Raw genomic sequence first — 12,839 nt, forward strand, 5'->3', positions numbered from 1 at the left:
TGGGTCAGGATTCTGTATTCAGAGAGCCTAAGTCTATCTGAGTAAGGCAGGGAAGGCTCCAAAGAGGAGGTGGCTTTTGGACGGAGACAGGAAGGATGATTAGAAGTTTGACAGGAGGATGGGGGGCCCAGTGTGTTCAGGTAGCTACAGGGACTATGAACTGTAGGCTAGAATCACCCACCGTAAGTGAGGGCGGGGTGGCTGTCCAGAGGATCAGAAGGAGCGGAGCAGGAAGTGCACTTTGCACTGGAAATGTGACAGACTTCCCTTTGTACATCTGCTAGAACCAAAGAGCACACTTTGCAGAATGACATGTATATTTTAAACTGTCAAGCTTCCTAGAGGACCCCCTATGCAGCTACTTTGGTTATTTCACGAGCCACCAACATAACAAGCAAAGTGGTGAAGTATAGAGACCCTGTGGTCGGATTGTCTGGGTTTAATTCCCAGATCTGCCTCTATCAGCTCTATGAGCTTGGCTAAGTTACTTGACCTCTCCATGCCTTGGCTGTATGATCTGTAAAATGAGAATAATAGTATCTCTCTCAGCGAGTCACAGGGATGATGAGTTACTACACATGAAGTCTTCGTACAGTGCCCAGCATGCCACAAACCCTCACTGTTAGGCACTATTACAGTCTTATTTCTCATGAGGTTGTTTGCAATCACCAGTTGTGCCCTTTGTGCACAATCCCATGATATTAATCATGGTTTTCATTGTTCACCTGTGTGTGGTTTTCACACTGGACTGTTAATTTCTCAAGGGCTTTAGTTGACTAAATGTGTCTCCACCCTAACTGAAATTCCTGCTTCCAAACATACTTCCCACTTACTACATCTATGTGCTGGTAATCTAAGGGGAGAACTTTTCTTAGGGCTATGACTGGAACAGAACATCACTGGTTGAAAATTCTGTGACGCTGAAAAAAATCCTGGGACACTGAAGCATCATCTTCTTTATTAACCCATGCCAGGCCCCCTGGGCTTGCCTCATGGAGGTTTTGTCCTGCTCAAAATGGTTTAAGGAGCCCAGAGAAACAAGATATAGCTGAACCCTGAACCCTATTGGTTTGGCTGGAAACTTGTAGCTGAGCTTTGTTGCAAAACATTTAGCAAAGAAACCTCTTTCAAAGGGCTCTAACCCCCGGGAAGTGGGAAAATTAAACTGAGTGGATGTCAGGTACCATATGCATTGAGAGAAGCTGGCCCGAAGCTCCTTGTCTGCTTGTTGGGGTTGCCTTAGAGGAGAAAGGGCATGGAAGAGTTGAGACCATGGTATGAAAGATATCTTCCTGGAGAATTTCCTTTTTGAAAATATTTTTGATTTTGAGGTTTTTGAAAATCCTTTCATAATTGTGCTCAAAGTAAAATTTATGGTTAATAAATTTGAAGTCGCTGACACCTTTAGTTGGTTCTCCTCTATAGACCTCAATGATTTTAATTGACGATATCCTCTCTCCAGGCACTTGTTGGGACCTTTTGCCTCTTTTAGGCCTGTGACGGCCGCAGACTGGAGGTTTCCATCCTCCCTCGTTACTTCCGCATTCGTGGCCTAACTAGCTTCCCGCGCGCACGCTCTTGGCCCTAACTCCGCCTCCCCACCTAACACGAAACCTGCCTAAAGACCCTAGTGACAGATGAGATAATTAATTCCTATTGGTTTCTGTTACTTCCTTATCTTCCCCTATATAACTAAGCCTCTGATGGAATAAAGCTGAGTTTTGCTGCACCCTTGAGGCTGACACATCTCCTGGCTTGATGTGGTTTTGTTTTTCCCCAGATCTCAGGGGAGGGTGTCCAAGCCGCCGATACTTGCCCTCTCGCTCAGCCCCGGGGATAACAGGCTGGTCCTGCTTGTCCCCCACCTGCTTGTTGCTGAAGAGTAACAACTGGAGCCCCGTGTGAGGAATGAGGAACTTATCTGATGAGCTAATCGGACTACGGGTAAGTGTAATCCCATAAAATGTGGGACATTCTTCTTCCAAGCCTGATCCCTCTCTTGAATCCCTTAGGGTCCTCCTCCGAAGTAGAGGCCTAGAGCTCTCTGACAGCCAAGCTATCAAAACCTGGGAGACCTTAGTTAAGGTCGCCCTGTGGCTGCCTGCAAGTAATTTGTTTGACTGGGAAACTTGGGACAGGGTGGAGCAACTTGTACGCAAAGCCCAAGTTAATAGGGGTGATATCCCCCCTCTGGGAACCTTCCCCACTTTAGCAGCCCTTAAGAGTTGCTTCCTTCCTCGGCCATCGAAGCCAGCTGCCAAGAACTTAATAGACAGGGAAACCACCAGGTCAGGAGCCCCTTCCCGGGGAGATTCTGATCCCCTTCCTCAGGCTGAGTCCACACCGGCAGGACAAGAAAGCCATAAAGAGCCAGATGAGGATCGAGGCAATGGCGCCCTCGACCCTTTTGATGCCGCCCCTGGCCTCCCAAATCCGCTCATTTGTACCCACCACTTCCTGGTACTAGTTCCTATTCTAACCCTTTCAAATCACCATCAGCTCCCCCTCCTCCATACCAACAAGCAGGGGTTTCGGCTCCTTTCCCATATAAGGACTCATGCTCTCCTATTGGCTGCCAACCCCAAGAGAATCCATTGTTCCACCCACAACCTAACCCAGGGCCATGTCAGCTATTTCCTGTCAATGTTAATCCCAGAGGTAACCGCCCTGCCCCCTGGTACCCTTGGGAGCCAGGTGACCTTAAGGAGTTAAAGAAGGCCGTTCTTGAGGACGGCCCCAATGCTCCTTGGACTGAGACCATCCTCCAGGGACTTGGTCACCATCTGTGCACCACCGCGGATTGGAGGGCTCTTGCCCGGGCGGTTCTCTCTGGCCCCCTATATATTAAGTAGTGTGCTTTGTATAAAGAGGAATGCCAGCAACAAGCTGAGAGGATTCTGACATACTCTTTTACATATATATGGATGATATTATCTTGGGGGCCACTTGTTCCCCCAAACTAGACCTCTTTAAAAGGTGCCTTTCCCTGCTTAAAAACTATAACTTTCAGATTGCCCCAGATAAAGTTCAACAGGTAGCTCTTTTTAAAATTTTGGGGACTACTTTAACATTAGATGTTGTCTGCCCTGTTAAGCCCCAGTTATGTATTCAGGACACATATACGCTACCACAGCTCCAGAAATTGCTGGGATGAGGCCCTAGATTCCTATAACCACAGCTGATCTTATCCCTCTTTTCTACCTATTAAAAGGCCTTGATCTAGCTTCAACAGTGACTTTAAACCCTATACATAGAGATACATTAACAAAAGTTCAACATGCCATTGATAATGCTGCCTTAAAAAGATATGATCCAACCTTGCCACTGATCCTCTATATTATGGCGGGAGAGACCCTCCTCACTGCCCTTTTGGCTCAGAAGGGGGAATCCCATACATTGGATACATCTATCTGTGGGAGGGGCATCCCGAGTGTACTCTATAGTGGATCAAATGGCCGACTGCATTGTCAAAGGATGAGATCTTTCTGTCCGTCTTTTTGGGTGTGAACCCCACTCTTTGATCGTCCCTTTTCGAATCAATGATTTCTCGTGGCTACAGAGAAATAATTCCAGATTGGCAATGGCCATGGAAAGCTTTCCAGGGATAGTGGACTGTCACTATGGTCCCTATAAGTGGATGAGTTCTTTTAGCCAGTTGGCGTGGCAGCTGCCTAAAATGTTCCTCTCTGAGGCAGACCCCTCTTTCCCCTCTGTTTTTACCAACAGGGGTAAGCGGGGAGCCTCTGTGGTAATGTTTCCCCAGGGCACAAGTGAATGCCCTCCAGCCGTAACCCTCTTTCATGAGGTACAGGGCCCCGCCCAGTTTAAAGAGCTTTATGCTGTTGTTTTAGCTCTGAGATCCAAGGTCCTCTTAATCAGTTTTCTGATAGCCTTTACATTGTCAATCTACTGCCCAACCTTGTGGGCGCTCACATCAGACTTGACAATAATCCCATCACTCCTTTTAGGATTCAAGCCCGCCATTTGTTAAAACAGAGACTCGTTCCCCTTTTTGTACATTTAAGAGGACATTAGGACTTGCCAAGCTTTTTGTCAAGGGGCAATGCTCTTGAAGACCGACTAGCTTCAGCCTACACAGTACAGGAAGCCACCTCTTTTCATCAACTTACACACGCTTTGGAGGGGACTACACCATCAGTTCCCTCAGGTCCCCATCAGAGACTTAAAAAACATCATTAGAACATGTAAATCATGCCAGCCCTTTCTACAGGTTCCTCCGCTTCAAAAGGGCAGAGTGAACCCTCGAAGCCTGAGGTCCAATAACCTTTGACAGACTGATGTCACACATTTTGCCCTTTTTGGGAAGCTTAGATACATATTTCTAACAGTTGATACCTTCTCCCATGCTTGTTGGGCTACAGCCCATACGAGAGAAAAATCCAAACATGCCATAAGCCATTTTCTCCATTCTTGGCCTGCCAGATCAAATCAAAACCGATAATGGTCCCTGCTTTATTAGTAAATCTTTCACTGAATTCTTGAGTAAATGGCAAATTTCCCATACCACTGGAATTCCTCATAACCCTAAAGGACAAGTAATCATGGAAAAACACAATCATACCCTCAAATGTCAAATAATAAAACAAAAAGGGGGAACACTCCCCCCCCCATGGTCAACTAAAGATGGCATTATTTACTCTAAATATTTTAAATTTTGCCAAAGGCAAACACTTCTCGCCCCTCCAAAAGCACTGGACAACAACTGTTACTTATCGGATGATTAGAGCCTGATGGAAGGACCCCCTTACTGGAGAATGGAGGGGCCCAGACCCCCTCATTACAGCTGGAAGGGGATTCGGCTGTGTCTTTCCAACCAATGAAAAAAGGCTGATCTGGGCCCCCACAAGGGATCTCAAGTATTAGCCCCCTAAGGAGGGGGAGTTCACTGATGTCAATGATGGCCCAGAAGGCCCCCCGCCTCCTGAGGATATCTCTCTTTCTCTCTTTCAGGGTCTGCAATGAACCCAATGATGCTGGTCTTCCTGTTAATGGCAATAAATCTCCCATTAGCTAGGACAGGATTTGGAGATCCCGGTCAAGCAAGAGCCATACTACGAAAAACCATCGGAGACCCCTGCACAGCCTGCGCTCACTCCAAGGCCCCTCCTCCTGCACACTGTTATACTTCTACCAAAACCTGCCCTAATGGGCAACCAGCAGTTACACTTATGCAAGGGACAGAAAATGGATGCCCTGGGAGAGTTCTCTCTCACCATTGTTGGCCAGGCCCCAAAATATCTTCACCTGCCCAAGGGAAGTCCCCCTCTGAGTGTCCTTGCACCACTTTTCTTGCCTCCGTTCATGCTCAATGCTATCAGGAGGTTATCCCCTGCACTCACCAGAACAAAACATGCTGGTATGCAACTCTGATAAAAAGCAAGGATGAATATGCTGACTGTTGAAAGAACAGGGGAGAGAACGTCTGCTGGAATAAATTTGTCCCTATAGGTGCCTCTGATGGGGGTGGAGTCCAAGATCAGGCTCAACAGTACCAAAATTAAAAAACTGGTAGACAGGCTGATTGAAGACCAAAATCACCCGATTTACCACCCTCTTAGCCTCCCAGAGATCAGGGGAGAATTGCTTCTTGATCCTGAGACACAATCAATCATACAGGCTACTTTTACCTTACTCAATAGAACCAATCTTGATTTAGTTAAGGATTGCTGGCTGTGCTTGAGGCCGGGACCATTACAAGCCAATGCTCTTCCTGTTAACCTGTCACAGGCCGAGCCCCAGTGCCAGCTGTTACCCCCAAGTTCTAGAGTCTATCTAGACCCTCTTTCCCCTAAAGGCCCATGCTTCAAAGCTGACCCCCATACAGATAATACTAGTAGGATAGATGTAGGTCGAATCCACTATTCTTTTTGTCAACAAAATATTACTGTGAACGATAACTTTCTCTGTCCCTCTAATGGAACAGTCTTCATTCATGGGGAAAACACGTTTGGCTTTCTCCTGACACACTGGACGAGGCTTTGTGCTCTGGCTGTAATTTTCCCTGACATTGGCGTGGTCCCTAATCAGAGCCTCCCTATTCCTGCTTTAGACCACATTGGAGGTAGATCAAAAAGGACCATTCAGGTTATCCCCCTGCTTATAGGCCTTGAGTTGGCCACCAGAGCTGCCACTGGGGCAGCAGGATTGGGGACCTCTCTGCATTATTATAAAGCCCTTTCTCAACAGATGATCAATGATATACAAGCTGTAGCCAGCACAATTCTTGACCTCCAAGCACAATTGGATTCCCTCGCGACAGTAGTCCTACAGAACCGTAGGGGGCTTGATCTCACAGCTGAAAAGGGAGGCCTATGTCTCTTTTTACAGGAAGAGTGCTGCTTTTATACGAACTGCTCTGGCATAGTCCAAAATAAGGTCAAGCAACTTCAAGAAGACCTCAAGAGACATGAAAAGAATTACAAGCCAATTTTCTTTGGACTGAGTTACATGGGTGGTTGCCCCATACTCTGCCCCTCCTTGGTCCTATCCTTCTTTTGCTCCTACTTTTCACTTTTGGGCCCTGCATTATTAACAAGATTATCCAGTTTGTCCAAAAAAGAATTGAATCAATTCAGTTGATGTGCGTGCAGGTGCATTACCAGAGAGTTGCCACGGAAGCCAGTGACCCCTACTATAGCTGTGAGCCTTATGATGAGGCCGTGTCCATTAATTCCCCCGACTATCTCCCCGCGCCCATGACGGGTAAGATCTCCAAGGTGGAGACAACCTAAGACAGACCACGGAGGAAGAGTAAGCTTGGGACAACTGAAGAGCTGCAAGGTACCCAGTGACGGGTAAGATCCCCAGAGGGGGACCACCTAAGACAGGGGCCTTGCCTGCTGGGACATCCCAGAGCATTTATAGAACAAAAAGGGGAAATTGTTGGGAACTTTTGCCTCTTTTAGGCCTGTGACAGCCGCAGACTGGAGGTTTCCATCCTGGCCTAACTAGCTTCCCGCGCGCACGCTCTTGGCCCTAACTCCGCCTCCCCACCTAACCCGAAACCTGCCTAAAGACCCTAGTGACAGATGAGATAATCAATTCCCATTGGTTTCTGTTACTTCCTTATCTTCCCCTATATAACTAAGCCTCTGATGGAATAAAGCTGAATTTTGCTGCGCCCTTGAGGCTGACACATCTCCCGGCTTGGTGTGGTTTTGTTTTTCCCCGAATCTCAGGGGAGGGTGTCCAAGCCGCTGACACTTGCCCTCTCGCTCAGCCCCGGGGATAACAGGCTGGTCCTGCTTGTTCCCCTGCCGTCCTGTTGCTGAAAAGCAACAGCACTGACAGATTTGGTAAGTTCAGTGAAAATTCTGCCAAATGGACATCTTCAGGTTTTAATGTAACTATTTTGTCCAAAGTATTGACACAGGGGCTGTCTTTTTCCTTCATTCAGAGTCTCATTCCTCAACACATATTTTTACAAAACATAGCTTGTCAAGTAAGTCATTTTTATTTATGATTCCTTTGAATGTTCCCCATTTTACATATATTTCACACCCAAAGAGATGAGTCCTTGGCAGAAGCTGGAAGTAAAACATGGAGTTCAACCAAACCCCATCCTGATTCATTTTAGTATAACTATTAATAATAATATCTGTTAGCAAATGAAAACTCCAGGATAAATGCTAAACTGTGTGGGACCCAAGAAACATGTGTAACCAGGGGCTTTCCCAGGAAATAGCTGTTGCACTGACCCCACAGCAGTTGCTCGGTGGTTCTCAATCCAGGTACATATCTGTATCACCAGGGGGCTCTTCTCACATGCCAGGGTCCAGGCTCCATTCCAACAGACTCAGGTGTCACTGGTGTTGGGATTGGGGCTGGGAATGAGAATTTTAGTCTCCCAAGAGATTCTAGTGTGCAGCACAGGCTAAGAGTGTCTGCACCAGCCTAATGCACTGCCTCTAAGCCAGACCAACTTGGTCCTCCGGGGCCACTCCCCACCCACCCCTAAAGCTGTGAACTGCAGGTACATAGCATTCAGAGAACAGATAAACGGGAGATAAGTGAGGAGCAGCCATGCGGCTGTCACATTTTCTCCTCATTCCCGTGGTGTGTTGTCACCTTGGGCCAGGACTGAGTGCACAGCAGGTCCTCTGGGGAACATGAAGAGCAGAAGGGGGCCCTGCCACACGCCCTGTGAGCGCTACCCACAACACAGTCAGAGTGATTACATGTAATCCTGTTAGACGGTTAACTAAGCAACTCCTGTATTGTCATGACAAAAATGAAACTTGCTAGGCGTTACAGATTCTAATGAAAAATAAAGATTTTAAAACCTCACCAAAGCTTTAGTTAAGCCTGTCAAAGTACTGCACTCTATGCTGAACATTTATTTTGCAAACACTTCTCAAAATGTAAAATCCTCAGTACCCTCAAAATGATGTCTCATTTTGCTTCATTCTATAAATTTATGATCATCTTTCTAACTCCAAGTTTTGAAGTATGAAGAACCACGCTGGCAAAAAATAGCAACAGCGCTTCCATTTCCAGAGCCCCACATGCTTTGCTGCTCCGTGCACCCCACAGAGCACTCGGGATTGTCCCAGGGTCAGTCAGGAACACCGCATTTGCTGGTGCTCAGCCTGCTCTGAACTCAGTTCCGAGGTTGGGAGTTGAACTCTGTACAAATGTTCTGGATGACCTTGGGGACGAATTTGTAGAGGTGGTCAAACTCATCCACAAAGAAGGAGTGGTCCTTGGCAGGGTGAGTGGCGATGATATCCAGCTCGTCCAGTGCGGCCCATGCAACGCCGATCGCATAGGTGATCACTCCTGCGGGGACAAGGGTGACATGAAGCAAATGTGCCCAAGAACAGGCACTGCCAATGAATCGTTGCTCTGTTGGCTGTTGCATTTGAATGCAACCAAATCCACAATCAAAAATGGGCCGCAAAGCATGGATGCCTTCTATATGCCAACAGTAACAAAAATGGTACAATTGCTACCTCTTAGGAGTTTATAGTCTTCAGGGGAAAAAAAACAGACAAAATGGAGTAAATACATGATAAGAAATCCATATCCAGGAGCAGCGGAGGGGGAGATATTTTGGGACATTTTTGGTGCCATGCAGATCACACCACATGCATGTGTCTGCTCTCCCTGTGTGTAGAGCCAAACAAAATCTCAGGGAGTCTCAAATGTATCAAGATTCAGCTCAAGATCTTTTTAACTAAGCAGTGGAATTGAATCACTGTAGGCTTGAGGGTGACTTTACAAGCTGTGGAGTGCAACCTCGTAGCCAGGCAGACACAACCTGGAGAGATGGTCACCCAGCATCTGCTCCATCACCACCCAGGTTTTCAATGCAAGGGAGTGACCAACAGTGCTGAATGCCGCCGGAGGTCATGCAAGATGAAAATGAAAATGTGCTCATTGGATTTAGAAGAGACAAGGCATGGGTGAGAGCAGTTTCAGGGGAGCAGGTGCCACAGAAACCAAATGAACTGCTGTGAGTTGAGAAGGAAAAAGTGAAGCTGTGGGGACAGCACACAGAGCTAATCCTTTCCAGACATTGGGCTGGGAAGAGGAGGATGCAGGTAGGAACTGGAACAGAACATGGAGTCAAAGGGACTTTGGTTTTTATTAGGGAGGAACTGGAGGATGTTGAGATGCAAATGGGAAAGAGTGTAATGGGATTAAAGGTGTTGCCCTGCACCACCGAGTGAGGTGCCCTAGGGAGGAAAGGGCAGATTCAGAGACTAGGCATCTACTGTCAGTGGGAAGACTGGGAGACTGACTGACAGGTGGTTCTTAATTTGGATTGGAGCAGCTGGTCAGCAGGTGCTTGACCTTACTCTACACAAGCCCGTTCTCACACCACCTTCAGGCAGGCCGGAGTATGGTGAGCAAGATGGCCACAAAAGAGAGGCCTTCCTGCCTAGGCTTCTGTCCCCTAGTTACTGATAGCGGTGTCACTATCTCCAGCATCTTCTGGAGCCCTGTCCTGCTGATGGGACAGCCAGCCACACCTCATATGGTTCTGGTCTAAGCTGCTTTTCATATGTGGCTCATTAAGCTGCATTTAAGCTGCCAGTCTCTTCTCTCACCTCTCCACTGTTTTCTCTAAATATTGTCTACATTGGGAAAAGCCAATTTAGGGCTTTAATATGCTGCCAAGTGGCAGTGGGAACAGCTGTGCTGCAGAATGGGGCTCAGACTGACAAGGCCCCCGTCTTCTGCTCAAAGATGGAAAGGCTGCCCTCCATAAAGACAACACAAACAATATCATTAATTAATTTTTTGTATCCTTAAATCCACTGTTGCTATATGGGAGCTTCTACTGGCAGTTCTGACAGACGTCACCCAGCCTGGTGTGGACACTCCCAGGGATACAATGCTCACTGCTGCCAGGTCATTTGCAGCTATTGGTCCAAGTTCTTTAAAGCTGCCCAGAACATGGCAGGCCTGATAACCTCCAGGATATCTCCCTCAGTCTTCACTTCTGATGAGGAGGCTGAAGACACCCTCTGAGTGAGGCCCAAAGGAGGTCTACTTAGAAAAATAAGTGGGAGTGGAGCTGGCGCTGGAGTATGAGCTGGAGACAGATGTTTGGAGAAAGCAGGAGAGCCCTAGGCTTGCAGCCAAGAGTTGGCCCACCTGGCTCTGCCCACTTACTTGGGAACTTTGGGTAGGTTGCCTCTGAGCCTTAAACCATCTTCACTCGGCTGACATGTACCCAAGGAACATGGTGATTACTGGCACGCAGGCCATCTGCCATCCAGCCATTGTGACTACACCCCACGGGCTCCGCAGGATAAATCGCTGGGAAGACTGCCTGAACCTGGTGTCTGGGTACTTTGGTTTCCAGAAGCTAGAACTGCTGGTTTGGGAAGGCTTGTTTATGTTCGCCCTTCCTTGTTTGAGGAAGGATTAAAAGCAGCTGTAAAGAACACCCCAAATCCTTCAAACTGACCCAAACTAAGTGTTGGCCCTGAAGAAGAAAACAGCCAGGGCCCTGAATGGGTCAAGCATGGCAGACCTTATCTGTACGTCTGTGCTGGCCACTAACCACTGAGCATCGCTATCACCAGCGGCTTGCTTCAGGCTGTTGTAGTTTTATGGTATTTTACGGCACTTTTCAAAATTGTGATCAAACATCGATTCTATGAAAAAGGCATAAAATGTGACTGATTTTCTAAACATTTACAAAAACATTTTGTTTATTTTTCACGTTTTTAGGCTTCCTGTTGCACTCATGCAATCCTACATATGGAAATATCTCTTTAAATATTTTGAAGGACACTTTCTTTGAGGTCTCTCCAGAATCCCCAACATCTGGTTAGCAGCTGCTTACAAAAGTAGTGCTTTTTTTTGAAAACATTAGTTTTCTTCATATTTCCAACACAGTTTGGGGATCTTCAGTAGAGATTAAAGTAATGAGTCAAGTTTTTTTTTAATGTGTCACACCTTCGTGTGCAACACCTCAGGATGCAGGATGTAAAGGGGAGGGTGAATGTTCCCCATCACCTGCAGGCCTTGGCATTCGCCATGGCAGTTTGGAAACTACCTGGACGCTCCCCACCGTGTTCCTTTTTCACCACTCAGTGGGGCCTGCAGTGTTTGACTCCACCCCGAATGCTCTCCCTATGGTTTTGAACATTTAAGTGGCAGACAAAACCAGTGCATAAAGACAGCCCCTTTCTTGTCCCCCTGGCCTGCCAAGCCTTGGAAAGACGCTCAGCCCCAGACTAGTCGGGAGATGGGCTCACCCTGGTGATGGGCAGTGATGGCTGGTATTCGGACATCATCGTAGGACCTCCCGTCAGTGATGAGGATCATTAGCTTCCTCTTGTTGAGCTTGGACTTCTTGAAGAGCTGTTCTAGGGCGTAGTTGATGGCAGCCCCCGTACTGGTGCCCCCGCTCCAGTACCCCACCCTCTTGATGGCATTGAGGATGTCGGACTTGGAGCTGTACTGGTCGAACCCAAACTCCAGCCGCTGCTCGTAGGTGTACTGCACAGCCCCGATGCGTGTGTCTGTGTCTGAAATCTCAAACTCTCTGCTGAGGTTGGCCACAAACTGGAGAACCGTGCGGAAGTTGCCTGTCCCCACGCTGCTGGAGCCGTCAATGATGAAGCCAATGTCTGCTGAGTTTAGGCAGGTCTTGCTGCAAGCCAGACGGTCGGTGTCACAGACTCGCTTCACCAGGGGCTGCACGGTCTTGTGGAGGCTGAGCCAGCTCTGCACATTGAGTGAGTAAAAGCCGTTTGTTCTGCACACAGCCTGGAAGACAGAGGGGAGGGACACTCGCCAAGTCAGGTTTAAATGCTCCAGTCTGCCAACATTACCCTTGACCCTCAGGGCAGGTGGAGAAGCAAACAGACCCTTGTTCTCTGTACTCTTCCTCCTAAAGTTCCTTCTCCATCTCAGTTCACCCAGTCAGGCACTCACTGGGGCAAAGACCCCTCAGTTCATCCCTGGACTCACTCGTACTCCCTCTGGGGTCTCTGTTTGAGTAGAGAACCATCAGTTAAGCAAATCCAGAGGGGGATGTGAATCACTAGTTTCAGCTTCATATTTATGCCTCTCTAGGCCCCTCAGTCCTTTTGTCCCATCAGCCAGCCATAAGATTGGCCCTGCTGGGTGCCAACATATGTGAAGATTAAGGAAAGTTTTTGTTCTGATTAGGAAAACAAGGCACACATGACAAATAGCTAAAGAAATGTTTGCAGAGCAGCTCTGCACGTGCCAAGAAGAGGTTCCACACAGGTGTCAGGCTCACGCTGAATGTTTGTGGAGAGATTCTCTCCTTAAACACCCACCTAGCCCTACAAGGTGGAACCCACCCCCAACCCCAAATTCATGAAGGATGA

General features: G+C 47.7%; 1 protein-coding gene across 2 annotated transcripts in view; it reads right to left on the reverse strand.

The window, feature by feature from the left end:
* Positions 1–7,455: 7,455 nt before the first annotated feature.
* VIT (vitrin) overlaps positions 7,456–12,839 on the reverse strand; it is a 103,046-nt gene continuing 97,662 nt past the window's right edge. For both annotated transcript variants that reach the window (XM_073214372.1, XM_073214367.1), the window contains 2 exons: positions 11,736–12,249; positions 7,456–8,799 (listed from right to left, as the gene is read on the reverse strand). In XM_073214372.1, coding sequence (XP_073070473.1) covers positions 8,621–8,799; positions 11,736–12,249 — 693 coding nt within the window. In that variant the 3' untranslated portion in view covers positions 7,456–8,620. The remainder of the gene's footprint in view (positions 8,800–11,735; positions 12,250–12,839) is intronic.

Source organism: Manis javanica, chromosome 1 (genome assembly GCF_040802235.1).
Source record: "Manis javanica isolate MJ-LG chromosome 1, MJ_LKY, whole genome shotgun sequence".
Lineage (NCBI taxonomy): Eukaryota > Metazoa > Chordata > Mammalia > Pholidota > Manidae > Manis > Manis javanica.